Raw genomic sequence first — 20,941 nt, 5'->3', positions numbered from 1 at the left:
ATTTGCATAATTACAACATATTAAATTTGCATAAATTACAACATTATATTAAATTTGCATAAATTACAATATTATATTAAATTTGCATAAGTTACAATATAATTAAATTTACATAAATTACAATATAATTAAATTTACATAAATTACAATATTATATTAAATTTACATAAATTACAATATAATTAAATTTACATAAATTACAATATAATAAAATTTACATAAATTACAATATTATATTAAATTTACATAAATTACAATATCATTAAATTTACATAAATTACAATATAATTAAATTTACATAAATTACAATATTATATTAAATTTACATAAATTAGAGTATTATAATAAATTTACATAAATTACAGTATTATAATAAATTTGCACAACTTACAATATTATATTAAATTTGCATAACTTACAATATTATATTAAATTTGCATAAATCACAACACTATATAAAATTTGCATAAATTACAATATCACATTAAATTTGCATAAATTACAGTATTATATTAAATTTGCATAAATTACAATATTATATTAAATTTACATAAATTACAATAGTATATTAAATTTGCATAAATTACAATATTATATTAAATTTACATAAATTACAATAGTATATTAAATTTGCATAAATTACAATAGTATATTAAATTTGCATAAATTACAATAGTATATTAAATTTGCATAAATTACAATATTATATTAAATTTGCATAAATTACAATATCATATTAAATTTACATAAATTACAAGATTATATTAAATTTACATAAATTACAATATCATTAAATTTACATAAATTACAATATTATATTAAATTTGCATAAATTACAGTATTATAATAAATTTGCATAAATTAAAATACTATATTAAATTTGCATAAATTACAACATTCTATTAAATTTGCATAATTACAACATATTAAATTTGCATAAATTACAACATTATATTAAATTTGCGTAAATTACAATATTATATTAAATTTGCATAAATTACAATATCATTAAATTTACATAAATTACAATATTATATTAAATTTGCATAAATTACAATATTATATTAAATTTGCATAACTTACAATAATATATTAAATTTGCATAAATTACGATATTATATTAAATTTGCATAAATCACAACATTATATCAAATTTGCATAAATTACAATATCACATTAAATTTGCATAAATTACAGTATTATATTAAATTTGCATAAATTACAATATTATATTAAATTTGCATAAATTACAATAGTATATTAAATTTGCATAAATTAGAATATTATATCAAATTTGCATAAATTACAATAGTATATTTAATTTGCATAAATTACGATATTATATCAAAGTGTATTTTACAAATGGGCAACACCGGGCTGTCTGCTAGCGCACCCTCTCGGCATCGCTAATGTGTGGAAGACGACGGCATAATTAGAACAAGTAAAGAAGAAGAAGAAGAAGAAGAAGAAGAAGAAGAAGAAGAAGAAGGCCACGGAGACAACGTTTGTGTCGGCTGCATTTGTCGATTGGGGTAACACATGGTTTTGTCAGCATTTGCCAAACTGATCAACATCATGGCGTTCAGGCCAAAATCACAATGTTGTAAAAAAAAAAAAAAGTATATATATATATATATATATATATATATATATATATATATATATATATATATATATATATATATATATATATATATAGGTTTCTGTAAAAGTCTGAGGACGCTACAGACGGCCAAAAAAACGGCCGTGTAGCCGAAACAATAATGTAACTTAACAGAAAGATACAGTAATAAAAAATAAAACGCATATTTGCTCTACAACAGTATTGAGCACTTTCTTCAGTTTTTATTAATTACCATCTCCACTATATATATATATATATATATATATATATATATATATATATATATATATATATATATATATATATACTTGTCTTACGTAGTTTTTTTTTGTTGATTTTTTAAACGATATTGAGGTTAGCGTCTTCACCTTGTAGATCGGATTTCTTTTTAGAAATTGCCGATTTTTTATTTTGGACGTAAACAAATAATATTATATATATATATATATATATATATATATATATATATATATATATATATATATATATATATATATATATATATATATATATATATATATCTGATGCTATTGCTACACTTCACCTTTTTCTGTCCTCGGTCAGTGAAGGAGAAATCATCCATGACTGAGACAATTTTTATTTTTGTTCCTATCCCCGAGTGTCCCTTTATGGGGAGCTGGATTTTCTCCACATTAAAAACCGACCTGGTGTCTAACTAACTCTGCCCTCGCGGAGAGGCAACGTAAATAGGAACATGTGCTTTACTGCTCCTCCTGTCATGATTTGATACCGTTCATGCTTTTCTAATTCTTTCAAGAAATCAACGATTTGAACGCAGAAACAAAAAAATAGACATTTTGATGACTGAATCGAATGTCAAGAGGAACTCTCCTCAACTGATAAAAAAAAAGGGTAAATGTTTCGTTTAGGTCCACCTCCACAATTTTCTTTAAAATGACGACATTTATAGGTTTTCGACTATGCTGAATACGAAAATCGCATTGAAATGTTGCAGAGATAAGTAGTTATCAAGATAGAAAAAAATGCATTATGCACGGTTATTTTGGCGGCCATTTTTGTTTTTTTTCCTTCGTGTAAAATTCTGATTGCTTAGGGCGCGCGCGCATGCGCGTAAAAAATGGCCGCCAAAATTACCGTGCATAATGCATTTTTTTTCTATCTTGATAACTACTTATCTCTGCAACATTTCAATGCGATTTTCGTATTCAGCATAGTTGAAAACCTTTAAATGTCGTCATTTTAAAGAAAATTGTGGAGGTGGACCTAAACGAAACATTTACCAAAAAAAGTTCAAGTATGGTTTTCCATTACTGATAAAACTTTGTGCTTTAACCCTATCATACCAAGTTAACGATATACCGATAATTTTCGAAAATGCTATATGCCTTAATAATAATGGCAATCTTTTGTGTCTTGAGACAATGGCATTCTTTTTTCTTTTTTTCTTTTTTTTTTTACATGGTAGTCATCACTTATTAAGGCCCGGAAGCCACTCGGGGATAATGGTTATTGCGTGTACAGTAATCAATGGGATAATATCGTAGTAATCGTTAGTAATGGAGATCTGATAAAGCGTCTTACTTAAGCGGCGGTTTATCAGGAATTTGTTTATGTTGGACTTGAAGACATCCAAGTCAGGTGGGAAACAGGCAAACAGAAGAGAGTTCCACAGGCATGCTCTTCTAAGAAAAAAAATCCTTGTTCGTGGAATCTACGTTTTGATTTAGGCACAGATAAAGAGTAGGGAAAATTACTGACAGTGGTTTTAGCTAGACGAGTGTTTTTCGTGAAAGATTGGCGAGGGGGGGGCGCAGAGATTGGAGCTCAAACGAGCACTTCCTGTGGAAATAATGATAAAACAATGACAGGCTCGCAACGTCTCTTCTGTGGGAGAGAGGCTGCAGGGACGAAAAAAGGGCATTCCCTACTAGGTTACAAAGTCTGTTTTGTACTCTGTCAAGGCAGGATAGGCTGTTTTTAGCAGCCCCTGCTCAGATATGGTAGCAGTACTCTATTCTTGGACGTACTTGGCTTTTATACAGATAGAGAATTCTGCAACTAGTTTGGTTTACTACAGCGTCTAATATGGCTAACCAGGTGCAAACCTGAGCAGGTAATGAGAACCTTGGTTTGCCAATTCATCAGGGTCCCCCTCTCGGCGTTGCAGGCAAACTCCCACAGAAAAGCAAGCCAATACAGTCGGTGCCAGCGCGGCTTCAGAGATGCCGGAAAGATGTTGCAGAGCTTCACCATCCGCCTATCGGAACTCCAGACCGGATTTTTGTCAGGGTTTACTCCCTTAGTCGTTGCCCTTCCCATGGCATCCACAAGGCAGTGGGGCTATAGCTGTGTCAGAATTTTTTGTGAATTTTTGACACCCTTAACACAAACTGTAAATAAAATATCTTATTATTTTAAAATTTGGTCTTTGCTTCTTTTATTGAAAGAAAAAAATAGGGTTTAAATGACATTTTTCGAAATATAGTGAGTGTAATTATTCCAACTTTTCACTAATTTTTAATGGCGACATCTAACACTGCTAGTGGGGCTATGATCAATAGCTGGGGGATTATATCTATATATATATACTTACCGCTAATCCGGTCTTTTTTCGACCACATGTTTTTGTTGTCATGGAGCTAAAAATAGCTACCCGATCGCTGCTTAGCCTCGATTTAGCGCAAGCCTAACGTTCTGTAAATGACTTCCTTTGTTTTAGCGGAGTTGTGAGTTGTTTTGTAGACTAAAGTAGCCATGTAGGTGTGTCAGAAATTTCGTGAAAAATATTGAATAATTCCACCCGCTATCTTTCTAAGCTTATAACTCCTCGAAACATGTAATCCAAGCCCTAATTTTTTTCAATTAAAGGAGCAAGGACCAAGGTTTCATTAAAAAAAAAAAAAAACGTGTTGTTTTTTTTAAACGGTTTTAAACTTCGAAGTTTACAGGTAAATTTCTAAAAAAAAAACACTACTCTTTTGTTTTAAATTTGAATATATTATTTATTGATCTTTTATCTTCAATTTGTGATATATAACACTTTGGTAAGTAAATTATTTACTTTTTTAATAGACATTTCAAAATGGGAGGCGTGAAATCATTCGACCCCCTGTCTTTCCAAGCTTATAACTACTCGAAAAATGTAATTCAAGCCCTAGTTTTTTTTTCCAATTAAAGGAGCAAGGACCAAGGTTTCACGTGGTTTTTAAAAAAAAGGTTTTAAACTTCGTACTTTACAGGTAAATTTCTAAAAAACACTACTTTTTTTATTTTAAATTTGAATATATTTATTGATCTTTTATCTTCAATTTGTGATATATAAAACTTTGGTGAGTAAAATAATTATTTACTTTTTAATAGACACTTGAAAATAGGGGAGGCGTGAATTAAAAAAGTTTGTCTAAAATATTATATTCGGTTTATTGGAAAGAGCATAAAATTTCACATTGACCCTGAAAATATCGTAAAAATTGAATCAATAGAAAAATTTTGATAGATTTTTAAAGTTTAAAAATTGAAAAATACTGAGCTCGTAAAATGCAATTAATTTTATTACTGTTTTTTTTTTTTTTAATAAAAAAAAAAATTCTATTACTTTTAAAACAACTTTAATAGTTTATTTTGGAAGTATAATCCATAAAGAAAATAAACAACCCACTTTTAAAGGAGAAATTACGAGTTTTTTTTATATTTTATTCGCAGTTTCGTGTTAGGGGTGTCAAAAATTCCTACAAAAATTCTGATACACTTAAAGTGAACTAGTGACGAACCAAGCACTTGGAAAGGTAAAAGAGCGAGACCAAGGAGTTTCACGGTGCAACAAGTGTTGAATAAAGTGACAAATTCTGATTCAAACGAAGGCGAATTTGATCAGGAGTTTCCGAATTAAGTAATGCTGGTGATGATGAATATATCGATGAAGAAGAAAGTGATGATAATTTTGATGATGCAAAGGGGCCTGTGCATCAAGAAGGGCTTTACCTGTTGGGAGGGTTGGCACACAAAAGTTGAATATTGGCGGTAGATTAAAGGCAAAAAATTACTAACGCGTTTAAATTTTCCCCCCAATTTAGCCAAGGAGGCCAGACACAGATGTAAATTATATTCAGTAGCTCAGGTCTGGTAGGGTTAATATTAACAAAATAACTATAGCGTTTATACAAAGGTTATCATTACAACCTACCGTACATATTTTTATCCTTTTGAACAACTTAGAAAATAGTCAGAGTTGTGTTTACCGTGATAAAAATGTTGTTTAAAATTTTAAATAAAATACATATGAAATACGTTTATAAGCCAAATTAAAACGCAATATTATGAAAATAAACATATATTTATTAGTTAAAAATTAATATTTCGGCAATAGATGCCATCTTCATTCTCGTTATTAATTTTAAACAAATAAATATTTGTTTATTTTCATAATATTGCGTTGTAATTTGGTTCATAAACGTATTTGATACGTATTTTATTTTATAACTTTGAAAATGTATCTTCTGAATTTGTACATTTTGATTTAAAAGAAAAAAAATCTATATCTATAGCTTGTATATAAAGTAAAGTCAGTGGCTTCATCATTTCTTTGTTATTGATAGCTTTCTTCCTACGAAGTCAGTATTTGATTCTGGTTCTTCGGTTTTTCGCGTGGGTCGTTATATCTTGATTAGAAGACTAAAACATAATTTATTTTATCTCTTTACAGAAAATGTTTTATTCGAATCGAATCTTTTTCCAAACATTCGCCATCTTTTATTTTTATTTTTAAAGGACGTACTTTTTCAGGGTTGTTTCCGTTTGATCGGGACAAAAATTAATATTTTGGCAAAACATATCATAGTTATAGAAAAAAGGAACAAAAAACAAAAAACAAAAAAAAACAAAAAAAAGCAACACAAATTGCAAATAAATACACTACCGGACGAAACCGGATTGGGACAGTTGGCACTGATATCAAATTATAGGTCCTTGATGAACCATTGCCTTAAGTAATCCAATTTACCAAATTCCAACTACTAACGATGACTATGACATGTTACCTTTGGCCATTGTACATTCATTAACCCTTAGCCTCGAATGGCCTCCGGGCCTTGATAAGTGGTGACTCTTTTGTAAAAAAAAAAAAAAAAAAAAAAAAAAAGGTCTTGTCTGTTTTCATGAAATAAACCCCGATAATCATGGGAACAAAAATTAATATTTAAACGAATGCTTGACTTGGGACAGAATTTTGAAATAGACTTTTTTACCCTTAAAATATTTTTAATGTGTTATTGTGTAAAAAAAAAAAAAAAACTGCAGGCAACACAGAAATGCTACGAAAATATACATTTATTTTTCTGTCATTCTACTGCAGCTGAGTTAACCAAGTTTGCCTCCTAAGTCTATCTCTCTCATATATATATATATATATATATATATATATATATATATATATATATATACACACTTGTGCCCGATATTATTCATACCCCTCGGATCTTTGAGATTTTTATAAGAATATTGTTCAAACCAGAAGGTAGACAATATTAAAGGGATTTCAAACAATAAATCAAGCATAAGCATTTAATTTAAACTCAACAAATAAATAAATTATGCAAGTTTGAAACATTATACAAAGAAAAACAATAATGGCACTAGTTCAAAATTATTCATACCTCTCTTACTAATAGTCAATAGCATGCCCTTTATTCTTAATAACTGCCTATAACCGTTTGGGATATTTATCAACAAGGTTTTTACAAGCATCAACACTGTTTTTTTACCATTCTTCAATGCAGTAGTTCTCCAAATCCCTCAAATTTCTAGGTTTCCGCTTTTTAACCTCAGTTTTCAATATGTGCCAAAGGTTTTCGATAGGGTTCAGGTCGGGACTCTGGCTAGGCCATTCCAAAACATTAATTTGATTATCCTCAAACCATTTCTTGACTATTTTGGCAGTATGTTTTGGATCATTATCCTGTTGAAGGACCCAGTTTGGTCCTAAATGGAGCTTCTCCGCATCCTGTCTAATGTTTTTCTGGAGTATCTCCAAATATTGCTCCTTCTTCATGGTTCCATCTATCTTGACCAAACTACCTGGACCACTAGTCGAAAAGGAGCCCCAAAACATTAGGCTACCACCACCATGTTTCACCGTGGGTATGGTGTTCTTTGGGTTGTAAGCTTCTCCTTTCTTCCTTCAAACGTAAGAAGCATCCATATGGCCAAACAATTCAATTTTTGTTTCGTCAGTCCACAAAATACTTGAGAAAACGGACTCTGGAGAATTCACATGGGTCCTAGCAAACTTTAGACGTGCTGCAAGGTGTTTTCCGGTGTGCAATGGAGTCCTTCTTGGTCTTCTTCCTTTCAGACCATTTTCATGCAGAGTCCTTTGCAATGTTTGCCTTGATATTTTTATGCCAGAAGACTCCAGATTTTCTAAAATGTCCTTAGTAGTGGTGGTTGGATTTGCATTAACACTTCTTACAATATTCCTGGTGGCTCTAGCAGACAGTTTCCTTTTCCTTCCTCTACCAATCAAGTTGTTTGTTGTGTGGTGGCTCTGGAATTTTTTGATTATGCTCTGTACTGTTGCTGTAGGGACCTCAAATTTCTTGGAAATTGACTTGTAACCTAAACCATCCTTATGTGAATTCACAATTTTAGTCCTAAGATCATTACTAAGCTCTTTTTTCTTCCTCATTCTAATAATTTTTATTCTTTTATTGGTTTTCAGTTGATATCATTTTAATTTCTGAAAAATGCAAAAAACGAAATGAAATTAATCAAAGGTTGTATAAAAGCATTCAAAATAAGAATCAAACAGAAAACAAACAGTCAGAAACTCGATTAATACTGAAAAAATAAGGGGGTATGATTATTTTTGAACATTGCAGATTTTATAAATAGCTGTATATTTCTTTTATTACAAGTATCCCGAGATTTTAAAATGACGAAAATGATCAGAAGAGGTTTATTAAGAATATGTATCAATATGGACGTAAACAATAAATTCTTACAAAAGTTACACCTAATAAACTCAATTTTCAAGGGGGGTATGAATAATATCGGGCACAAGTGTATATATATAGTGTAAGTAAGTTATAAAATATATATGGCGATTAAGCTACACTGAATATTCCATGTTTCATCCACTCTAGGATTCTTCAGGCTTATGCAAGAATTTTGTGGTTGTCTCGCGTTTTTATATACGCACCTTCTATTGAGTTTTTATCTAACCAATCAGCTTTCTAGTTTCCACCACACCCTTCCTAATCAGCCAATGAGCAGGCACTTACAGGACAAAGGCCCGTTTGACCTTCGGTTGACCAGTTCCTTTGTGTGTGCTATTTAGCGTAGATATCTAGTGGATTGACCTGTTTTAAATCTAGGTTAAGTTTTTTTTATATATATGTTAGTTTATATATATATATATATATATATATATATATATATATATATATATATGTATATATATATGTGTGTGTGTGTGTGTCTGTGTGTGATAGTTTATGTATATGCATGTTTACTTATTTTTTATTTGTTTATTTTCTATTGTTTTTGTTAGTTTTAAAATTATTATGTATCTCTATCCTAGAGTAAATTTTATCCTGTGAACACAGTTGTTCGCTATTTCTGTCCTACAGTTTAATAGATGTTGGGGTTCTTTAAAGTATAGGATAGCAAATTTTTCATGAAGACATAATCTACAGGGATCGTCTAGATCTCTACATGTGTTTGCTTGTCTTACTATTTTCCATTTGACTACCGGCGAACATCCGCTTTCCTTGAGTTCCCAGTATATGTTTGCTCGCGTTGTTTTCACACAGCGTTTTTTATTATTGAATATGAATATATATATATGTGTGTGCGTGTGCGTGTGTGTGTGTGTGTGTAATTACTAGCAATTCAGCCCAGCTTTGCTCGGGCCTATTTACTGTTCATAACTTTATGTGCATATATATATATATATATATATATATTTATATATATATATTAAAAGTTTGACTCATGTCCAGGTAACCTACATCTAAAATTTCAAGTGTTTAGACCCAAAATTGGTGGAGGAGTTTGGCCGAGTCTGCAAAGGTCAACTCTTTCAACTGTGACCTATTGGCAGCCAAATTTTTGCCACAAAAACTAATTAAAAAGCTTGCTGCATGTTTGAATACCCTTTAAGTAAAATTTCAAATGTTCAGACCTAAAATTGGCTGAATAGTTTGCTAGAGACCGAAAAGGTCAAATCTTTTAAACTTTGACCCCTTGCTAGCCAAATTTTCGGCCAAAAATCGATTAAAAAGCTGAGAGGTCAAATTTTTGTTAAATTTAACCCCAATTTTGACCCCTTAACATTTATTGCTTTGGGCTCAAATCAAATTAAAAAGTTTGCTCCATGTCCAAGTAAACTACGTCTAAAATATCAAGTGTTTAAACCCAAAATTGGCGGAGGAATTTGGTAGAGTTTTCAGCGGTCAAATTGTTGAACTTTGATTCTTTTGTAAGTACTCCCGCCGCAGGTAAGCAGATGTGGCCTCTGGTTCTGTTGAAACTGCAATGGCCATGATCGTCCTCTTCCGAGAGTTCTTATAGGATTCCTCTGCATCGAAGGCCTCGTTGTTGGTTCCCGATGCCAGCGTCTCGGCTGAAAATTAATTAGCTTCTAAAAAAAAAAAAAAAAAAAAAAACATAGGGTTTTTAGTCTACTAAAAGTTAATTCACAAATTTACAGGTGTTTGCATACATACAATTGTTCAGCTCATTTACACCAGAAAACAGTCCGCAATTTTATTCTTCATTCTCCATGATGACAACCGTGATGAAAGGATGAGTGTTCTTGCCTCGAGATCTAGCCCCAATTTGTTCACTTTTGGCCCAGGCATTTGCTTATATTGAAAGGTGATGGGGTAGGGTAAGCTGCTCCCCAGACCAATCAGAACTCAACGTTATTCGAGAAAGTCCCAAATCCTTGCGTGTGTGCAAGAATGTAAGGCTAGCAAATCTGGGATCAGAACTCAAATTCACTCATACGCCCCGAAAAGTTGATACTTTGACCTCTCGTACTTAGAAGCCAGACGTTTTGTTAAGCCAAATTTTCGTTATAACTTTCCAAATGACATCTCTTGTCATTTTTCTCAAACAACAAAATATGTCTGTTTTACAAAAACACAATAAATTCATCCCTTCAGCAAGGTTACCCGCCGTTGTCCAGGCACCCAAATAATGCTTAACACAATATCAGCATAATTACCCGACCTTACTTAGTGTTTAGGGGATCTCAATCTCCCCAACGGAGAGCGATATTGCTCCCGTGGGGGTCACGCCACACCCTTGGCAGCCAAATTTCTGACCGAAAACCGATTAAAAAGATTTCCCCAAATCTCAATAACCCTTATATCAAATTTCGGGTCTATAGACTGAAAATTGACAGAGTAGTTTGGTAGAGAAATGTACACACACACAGTCAGACACACATGTAGTTTTACTTTATATATTTGTTTTATTAATTGTGTCCGATAGGGATCTCTATTTCTTTGTGTAAAATCGTCAAATCTTTAGCCAAAATCGGAGAGATCATCATTTTGCATGCAAATTAAATTGTGTGTAGATTTGAAGGATGGTCAAAAATTTTGAATATTAATAATAGAAGTTATTAATTTTTTTAAATCTATTGTTTTTTTTATTTGTTATATTTTGATATTTACACAAATCTATTATTTATCAATATTTGACTTTATTTGTCCGCTATTATTTTTAATTATATGTGCATCCAAAACGGCCAATGTTTTATTAAGTTTTACTTTAAGCTAACATGTAAATAACTTATACGTTATGGGTTTCTATATTTTAGAGGTTAAAAAGTTGTTAAAAACCGAAGTTGTAGCTTTAATGCATTATTGCAATGTGAGTGCGAATTTTGAGAAAACTATTTTTTTTTCTTTCAAAATTTTAAATTTTCTTAATACAGTGTTATGGCTCGCAAATAACCACAAGCCACAAAAGAGAACAGAACAACGGAGAACAGTTTAAAACATGTATTACATGAAAACGAAAAGTGTAGGTAATTAACCGAGCATGCTCTGGAATTAGAAGACCGCCTGGGATCGCCATGAGTAAAATTTATATGGACGATGGACTAGTCCATTTGGAGGGTGGTTCCCCCACAGCACCCTTGTGACACTTACGTCACCCGCGCGTCGTCCAGTGGTGGAATGACCCCGGTTGTCGGTTCTGGTGTTTCCTCGGCGATGATGTCAACGGCCGGTTTCCTGAAACAGACTTGTCATGCAAAACAATTGAAAGGACCAAGTCAATAAGCGTTTCTTTTTGTACAAACTTCCTTGTATTTCAATAACAGTACAATCGCAGTTAGCTGTTCAGTTAGGGACTGGCCACTTGTTAACTGCAAGGTTTTCTCTTCTCTCTCCGACAGAAAACTCAATTATCTACGTGACAGGGTCAATCGATGGGGGAATCTTCGTTCGTCGGACCCAAGGAAGCAAAGCTCTCTCTAACTCAATCTCTCAAGGCTCGCTGCTTATATTGTGGGGGCGTGGACAGGGTCGCTTCCCGTTTCGGGTCGCTGGCCAATCAGAACTAAGGGATCGCTGTCCGTCAAATCTTCGCCAGGCGGCCTATACCCAAAAAAGGAGCTGTCTTTCTTCCTCTGTTGGCATTCGGGCGTTCTCAATTTCGACCGATGCGGCCTAATGGAACTTGACAGGTCGTAAAAACAGAATTGTCATACTTAATTATTTTTGAGAGAACATAAAAACAGCTGAATCCGATTCCACAAAGGCCACGTGTCTTTTCCATAGGGGTCACTTATCGCTTTGTACATCGGAATTTCATTGGCATCCTCGCCACCCACGGGCTGTCATGGCCAATTTAACGTCATCACGTTCTCCCACCATAAGCTATGATCTTATCTTCTTTTCTGTCTTTCTTTCTCTTCCTTTCGTCGTTTACAGCTGCCTTTTTTCCCTTTCTTTTTCCACAGGTTCACCGCTACTCGTGGCCTTTTGGTCAGGATCAAAGTGCAGCATCTGTTCTTCAGATGCCGCACTTCCATTTCTTGTTCTCTTTCGGTGGAGGAGAAATCCTTCACGACTGGGACAATTCTTATTTTTGTACCTTTGAGCGTCTCTCATTCCACCCTCCTCCCAAGCTGATTTCTTCGGGTGTAAAATCAGTATATCTTTGCGCTTCCTTTTCCTACCAGAGCGTCTTGGTTCTGACATGCCTTTTGGAGGTCCCACGTCAAAACAGTCGTATACTGTATCAATTGCCTCTCTGCCTTCCTGAGGGAGGGGGGGGGTTCTTCTTGATCCTAGGAGATGCGTTTCCTTATTTGGTTCAGGGGCCTTTTATGTTAGAATTTTTGGCCCTGAATGATGTATGTAATATGACTGACTCTTCGTAAGATCGTGCCTTGTTCACAAAAGGAAACGTTATTCTTATAATGTTTAAAATATACTTTATCCCCGCGGTTAAACCGTTTTGTTGGTATTGTAGAAGTTCTGTATTGTATTATATGTTTGGGCAGCAGCTTATCAAATACTGGTCTTATTCTCCACCCAAACATGATTTCCGCTGGGATCCGGCATCTGGTTTGTCCGATTTTTCGTTATCCTATAGACCTGCAGAAATTGCTGGAGGGCCTTTTCTGTCGATGTGCCACACGCCTTTTTTAACGCCCTTTTTAGTGTGTCGACGAAGCGTTCGGCCTGACCCTCACTCCTGGAGTGGTACTGGGCGGTCGTAATATGCTTAACTTGGTACGTCTCGCAAAATTCTCTGAACACTGCTGAGGTGAACTGGGTACCGTTGTCGCTGACTAGACAACCCCCAACCCAAAAACGAGCAAACAACTCCAACAAAAAAATTTGTCGTCGTTGCTGTGGTTGTTTTTTTTTGGGTTTTTTTTTTTTGCATCTCAAGACCTCTGGCCATTTTGAGTAGCTGTCTACTAATATCAAGTAGTAAAAATCCGGGTTTGTATTACTGTACACATAGATTCGAAAAAGTTGTCAAAAAACAAATATATAACAAATAAATGTTATCAAAGGCAAGATAAGTTACTTTTCTGCCAAACTGGATATATTTTTCGTGCTTTTATTCAATGTAACATATTTATTCAGCTCGAAAAACATACAGTGTTTACCGATATATTCGAAAATTCAAGATGGCGTCTCATACCCTCTTTAACACGGTAAGTTTGGAAAAAGGTGTTATAAATAAAAAACTATACAAAATACTATTAAAAACCCGCCGAATATATGTCAACCTATGTCACGGTAACATATATTGAGCGAGTTTTTAACAGTATTTTATCCGTTTTTTTTTATTTATAACATCTTTTCCCAAACTTACCGTGTTAAAGAGAGAATCAGACGCCATCTTGAATGTTCCAATACATCGGTAAACACTGTATGTTTTTTGAGCTGAATAAACATGTTACATTGAATAAAAGCACGAAAAATATATCCAGTTTGGTAGAAAAGTAACTTATCTTGCCTTTGATAACATTTATTTGTTATATATTTGTTTTTTTGACAACTTTTTCGAATCTATGTGTACAGTAATACAAACCCAAAATCCTCTACTGGTCCCGCGTAGTCAATGTGGCAGGTGCCAACGTCATATTGACTAGCGTCGCTAGCCACTATTATATCCAACTTCGGGTTAAAATGAGCTGGGAACAGTTTTAAAGTAAAGATTTTTTTCATATTTTGGAATGATGTTTGGTAATCCGCTGTCTTATCCTTCTTTAGTAATTGATTAAGTGACGCACGCAATTCGTGCATGTTAGGGATAAACCCTTGGTAATAATTTGCCAAGCCTAAAAAGCTTTGTAATTGTGCTACGTTTTCCGGTGCCGGCATTTCTCTAATGGCGGTCACCCTGTCCGGATCTGGCCGTCTGCCATCTTTATCACTGATATGTCCTTTTTGTAAAAAGAATTCACACTTGTCTTCTTTGATCTTAAACCCATAATTTTGTATTCGACTGAATACTTGTCCGATATTGTTTGAGTGTTCCTCCCTGCTTTTACTCGCTATAATGATGTCATCTAGATATGCGATGGTGGTGTCCATGTCGATCAGCATGGTATCATGACTTGCGGGAATATCGCGGATGCTACCTTGACCCCAAAACGCGAGCCTTTCGCATCTGTACAAACCCCGATGAGTATTAATACAGAGGAGGTTAGCGCTTTTGTCGTTTACAGGTATTTGTAAGTAAATGTCGCTCAAGTCGATCTTAGAGAAAAACTTGCCGCTATTTAATTTTGTGAACATTTCATCTGGGCTGGGTAATGAATAGTGAAAGTCTTCTAATGACCCGTTGAGTCCGATTGAGAAGTCAGCGCAAACGCGGATTTCTCCAGACTTTTTTTTTTTTTTTTTTTTTTAAATCAGCCTGCTGGAGCAGCCCACTCACTATATTCAATTTTAGTCAGTATACCGATTTTTTCTAATCTCTCCAGTTCCTGATTTATCTTGTTCAGAGATGCGAACGGGGCATTACGTTTTTTTTTTTTTTTTTTTTTTTTTTTTTTTAAACGCCAGTTGTGTGCCCGGTTTTAGCTTAAAATCAGCAGCCATTTTTGTGCATCTTCCAAGGCCAGGAGAAAATACATTTGGGAATTCTTTTTTTAAAACTGATTATAAGTTTCTCAGTTTCCGCTGGATGGGTTTCTATTTTTTTGCAAAATGTGGATATAGGAAGATCCCACAAATGAAATCCATCCATGCTATCGGAACCAAACAGGTTCTCACTATTTTTTAAGACATACAGTTTTAGTTTTTTCGGTTTCCCCAGCAAGGTGACGTTGGTGATTAATTCAACCTCAAAATTAATTTTTCTACCATTGACGGCCGTCGCCGTTCTGTTGGTTCTTAGCATAGTAAGTTTTCGTAATTTCTTCCACGTTTTGAAATCTATAATTGAAAGATCCGACCCACTGTCTAATTGAAATTTAATATCCTTGCCGAGAATGTTGACCGTTACGTATTTGCGTAGGTTTTCATCTACGACGTCTCTAATTATTGTTTGACGTACCCGACTTTTGTTCTGATTTTTCCTACAGTGAGAGCTTTTATATCCGATTTTATTACATATCAGGCATCTTTTTGTTAAGAATGAGCAATCCTTTACCCAGTGTTTTCCACCATATCTGAAGCAAGAGTTCGCTGCTTTTGGTTTTTCCGACTTTTGGGGGTAATATTCTGTGTACTGTCTCGGATTTTTCTTCATTATTTTTTTTTTTTATATTTGCGATGCCTGCTTAGATATTTCTCGCATCTTTTATTTCAACACTTTGACAATCCTCAGTCAATTTTTGCAGTGTTAAATTCGGTTCGTTTCCTAACTTCGTAAGAACTCTGCACCTGATTTCCGCATCTTTTCCCGAGGCTAAACCTTGTGCAAAAACAAGGCATTTAAAATTGTCTGCTGTTAATTCAGACAACTTAGTCATCACAATGCTTGTTCACTACCGCTGCGTACGTGGCAAAGCCGTCATTATCGGCTTTGGTCACATTCAAACATCTCCATCGCTTATGAAAAACAGACGTTTTCGGGGAGAATAGTTCTGTTAACAGATTTACCGCAGTTTTCCGTGGCAAGATGTAATCTACGAATTTGTCATGTTCAGCCGCTTCAAGTTTTCGCAGCAGCAGTCTGGTCAGACCAATTACCGCAGTCGAAGGGGTGTCAGAAATTTCGTGAAAATAGTGAATAATTCCACCCCATCTTTCCAAGCTTATAACTCCTCGAAAAATGTAATTCAAGCCCTAAGTTTTTTTTTTTTCAATTAAAGGAGCAAGGACCAAGGTTTCATTAAAAAAAAAAACAAAAAAAAAAAAAGTTTTTTTTTTTGTTTCTTTTTAAAGGTTTTAAACTTCGGATTTTACAGATAAATTTCTAAAAAAAAAAACCAGTTCTTTTTTTTGTTTTAAATTTGAATATATTATTTGACCTTTTCTCTTCAATTTGTGATATATAAGACTTTGGTACATAAATTATTTACTTTTTAATAGACATTTCAAAATGGGAGGCGTGAATTATTCGACCCCCTGTCTTTCCAAGCTTATAACTCCTCGAAAAAAAAAAAAAAATGTAATTAAAGCCCTAATTTTTTTTTTTCAATTAAAGGAGCAAGGACCAAGGTTCCATTAAAAAAAAAAAAAAAAAAAAAAAAAAAAAGTTTTAAACTTCAAACTTTACAGGTAAAATTCTAAAACACTTTTTTTTTTGTTTTAAATTTGAATATATTATTTGACCTTTTCTGTTCAATTTGTGAGTAAATTAATTATTTACTTTTTAATAGAAACTTGAAAATGGGGGGGGGCTGAATTAAAAAAAAAAAAACGTTTGTCTAAAATATTATATTCGGTTTATTGGAAAGAACATAAAATTTCACATTGACCCTGAAAATATCGTAAAAATAGAATCGATAGAAAAATTGATAGATTTTTAAGGTTTAAAAATTGAAAAATATTGAGTTCGTAAAATTCATTACTGTTTAAAAAAAAAAAATATATTTCTATTACTTTTAAAACAACTTTAATAGTTTATTTTGGAAGTATAATCCATAAAGAAAATAACCCACTTTTAACAGAAATTAAAAGTTTTTTATATTTTATTCGCAGTTTCGTGTTAGGGGTGTCAAAAATTCCTACAAAAATTCTGATACACCTACCGCAGTCGATATTGAAAAAGTCTTCATATCTTCAAGCTGTGAATGATTTTTCATCTTCCTCATACTTAAAATTATCTATTGCGGACCATATTGTAATTGGAGAAAAAGCTGAATTGCTTTCAGAGTGCGCGTTATTCTTTGTGATTTCTGCCAGTAATTCTTCTGTTCGTAATTGACGTTCGGTTAATTGTTTTTGTAATTCGGTCGGTTTGTCGCTGTACGTTGTTGACGTTCTGCCGCTTCAATTTGTAACTTAGTTAAATGTGCTAATGCTAATTTTAGTTCGTCCATTTTGTTTGATTGGATTTAGCAAGTTTAAAACGTTCGTTGTCTGGTTGGATTTAACAACCCATTTTGATTTTTTTCTATCAGGACAATAAAATAAGCCAATGTGTGTATATATATATATATATATATATATATATATTATATATATGGTAATCTCCAAAAATACCGTTAGGGCTTACAACATGGCCGCCAGAAGAGTCACGTGATCCGGTTGATCCAAAACATGAATCGCCGTATTACGAAACCGGAAAACTCAAATTTAAAGCAAACTTTGACAAACAAGCATAATAATTAAGTACAAAAACTTGTTTGTTCTGAATAAAATACTTTTTATAAACACTGTTTTAACTAAAAACAACCTAAGATTGTTTCTCAAAGTTTGCCTATTTTTATAACAACATTATATCAACAAAAAATTAAATACAAACAAATTGTGATTGTTTGTCAAAGTTTGCCTTCAAGGCTGCGTTTTCCATTTGCACGATTCATGTTTTGGATCAACCGGATCACGTGACTCTTCTGGCGGCCATGTTGTAAGCCCTAACGGTATTTTTGGAGATTACCATATATATATATAGTTCTAGGGAAACAGTTAATTGCCCCCCCCCAAGAATCAAGTGTATATTTCCCTTTGAAAAAAAAAAAAAAAAAAGATTTACTTTTTAGTAGAGAAAAAACAGCGATGAACCTTTGTTTTCAAAGTAAAGATTTGCCTTTTAAGTAGCCACGAACTTTTCCCAACTTCTGTTGGTTCCGTACTCATCTGGGTTTTTTTTTTCAAGGTCAATTAACAAAGTTGTAAATCTGACTTTTTTTAAAAAATTCTCGCGAGTCCTTCAGTCGCAAGTGTTATGTTAAACACTTTCTTAAGCGTGATAAACATTTGAGTCCAACGTCGTTAATGTTTTCAGAACATTATCTTAGACGTGACTATGTTTCTTGAATCCAATGTCGTCAGTGTTATGGGAATGCTGCTTTATACGTGAGTATGTATCTCAAATGCAATGTGGCCAGTGTTATGGCTCGCAAGTAGCCACGAAGAAGAACAAAACAACAAAAAACAATTTAAACATGTACTATTGTACTACATGAAAAACAGAAAGGTTACAAACGAAAAATGTAGGTAATTAACCGAGCATGCGAGGGTCGCTCTAGAATTACATCCCCGCCTGGGATCGCCATAAGTAAAGTTTATATGGACGATGGATTAGTCCATTTGGAGGGTGGCTCTCCTACAACATAAAGGCAAACCTTCATTTTTTAATGAATGGAAGTTATTATCTGCCCCTGCTATGCACCCTTCCCATGTCCCAACTGAAAACAATAAAAAGTGGTTCCGTCCTTGTAGAGCACAACTGCCAAACACACTAAACCTTTTAGCCTGTTAAAAATTAGCAAAAGTTATACCCCGTTGATTTAGAATGAGTGCGTTATGACAAATTGATGGTTGAATATGGTTAAACCTTACGTTTCTGAATTTTGGAGATGAGGATTGGTTCTATGTATTATTATTCATATTCATTTGCGAATTACTTAGGACCTCTATCCAGTCATGGCGGACGGAACAAGAGCACGCTACCCCCGTGAAGTAAATAAAGGGTTCTGCTCGAAATTTCGTCCAAATTCCCGAGTTCGACAGAAACATTCCCGAGTTCGACACCTGAAGAAGGTCGGAGGTTATATCGACAGAAACGTTATGAAAATCACACTCAAGATGAGAACAGTAGTCCGATGAATAATAATACATGGTTAAATCTCTATCCATTTTTTTTTTGTTTTTTTTTTGTTGTTTTTTTTGCATTACATATTATTCTTATTAACATGTACGTGTAACGGCTATCGTCATGGCCGGATTGAGTCAGGTTACTCCTGAGCACGAACTGCATATCGAACCATCGTAGCCCAGTTTCTTCGATCTTAAGCAAGGTTGTAGGACATAGCTAACTAATCCCAATTCCATTGTCGGAGAGGTTCTTAATTGTTGTCACCTAAATTTTCAAATGCCCACCAACATGTTTGCGCTAGCCAAGCAGAGGAGATGGGAAAAAGAGAACCTTGCGAATAAGCATTAAATATTAAAAAAAAAAAAAAAAAAACTGTAACAGACAGACAGACAGACAGACAGACAAAGAGAAATATGATATAGAAGAGGATATCATCACATGTGATATTATTTAACTTATAACTGTAGCCACATCTAATGATGTGACATGGAAAGAGAAAGAGTAAAATAGATAAAGAGAGATAGAAGAGGATTTAGTGAGCAGAAAGAGACTAATTTTGGATTTTCTTTTTTTAAGATCCAACTATTATTGCAAAGTTATTTTTTTCCTGATCCAAATCAATTTATCCCAAGCTGAATGGACAACTCAACGGATCACGCGTTTTTTTTTTTTATTATTTTTATTTCTTTTTAAATATTCAGTTGGTGTTGCAAAATCATTTTTTCGTTTGAATCAAATCAATTTATCCCGAACTGAATGGACGACGCAACGGGTCTTGAGTTTTTTTTTTTTTTTTTTTTAATTTTTATTTATTTATTTATTTATTTTTAATATTAAGTTCGTATTGCAAACTTATTTTTTCTCGGAATCAAATCAATTTTTTTCCGAGCTGAATGGACGACCCAACGGGTCACACGTCTTCACCCTTTTTTTTTTTTTTTTTTTTTTTTTAAATATTCAGGTTGGTTCTGAAAATCAATTTTTTCCCTGATCAAAATTAATTTATCCCGAGATGAACATGCGTTTGTTGTTTTTGTTATTTTATTTTATTTATTTTTTGATAATCAATTAAAAACTGAAGAATTACTTACCCGTTATTAAAACCGATTGGAAAAGAATGATTTTTAGACATAAAAGCCTGGCTGAAATCATCATTAATTTCTTATATTTTACGCGAATCTGTCTTGTTTTTTAAAGTTGTTTTAACACAACCTGTATCTTTCTTGGTGATGAAGAAGGAAAGAAAAACAGTTTGAAAAGATGTGACGTCACACCGAACGCGCCTGAAGGACTCTTCGAATTATCTCTAATTGTTACACAACATTTTAGATTAAAATCTATGTCACGGCTACATAAACAGGAAGTACACTACTTGGGAGCTCTCTTGTTTTAATTGTTTAAGAATGTGAAATTATTGTGTGATATGAATGTCTAATATGACATTTTGATCCAAGCAACGAGACGAGATTTAATTTTATTAAAAAAAAAAAAAAAAAAAAAAAAAGGAACAAAATGCAATAATCCTTGATATAGCTGTGCCAGCTGGTATGAATGTAGAGGATAAAAAAAAGGGGTCGAAAAGACTTGAAAAGGAAGATTTAAAAAATTGTGGAAGTTAAAGAAGGTAGAAGTTGTATCTAT

The 20,941-nt window shown here is 33.2% G+C and overlaps 1 protein-coding gene across 2 annotated transcripts in view; it reads right to left on the bottom strand.

Annotated features, from left to right (window-relative positions):
- Positions 1-20,688, bottom strand: part of LOC145258345 (uncharacterized) — a 39,194-nt gene extending 18,506 nt beyond the window's left edge. Inside the window, exon 1 of one of the 2 annotated variants that reach the window (XM_080116538.1) lies at positions 20,392-20,688. In XM_080116538.1, coding sequence (XP_079972664.1) covers positions 20,392-20,455 — 64 coding nt within the window. In that variant the 5' untranslated portion in view covers positions 20,456-20,688. The remainder of the gene's footprint in view (positions 1-20,391) is intronic. The other variant, XM_080116537.1, reaches the window with a different exon arrangement.
- Between the last annotated feature and the right edge of the window lie 253 nt (positions 20,689-20,941).

Source organism: Euprymna scolopes, chromosome 33 (genome assembly GCF_053919585.1).
Source record: "Euprymna scolopes isolate OS-2025 chromosome 33, ASM5391958v1, whole genome shotgun sequence".
In the NCBI taxonomy this organism is placed as follows: domain Eukaryota; kingdom Metazoa; phylum Mollusca; class Cephalopoda; order Sepiida; family Sepiolidae; genus Euprymna; species Euprymna scolopes.
The sequence above is the reverse complement of the archived record's forward strand: the minus strand, read 5'-3'. Positions and strand labels throughout refer to the sequence as shown.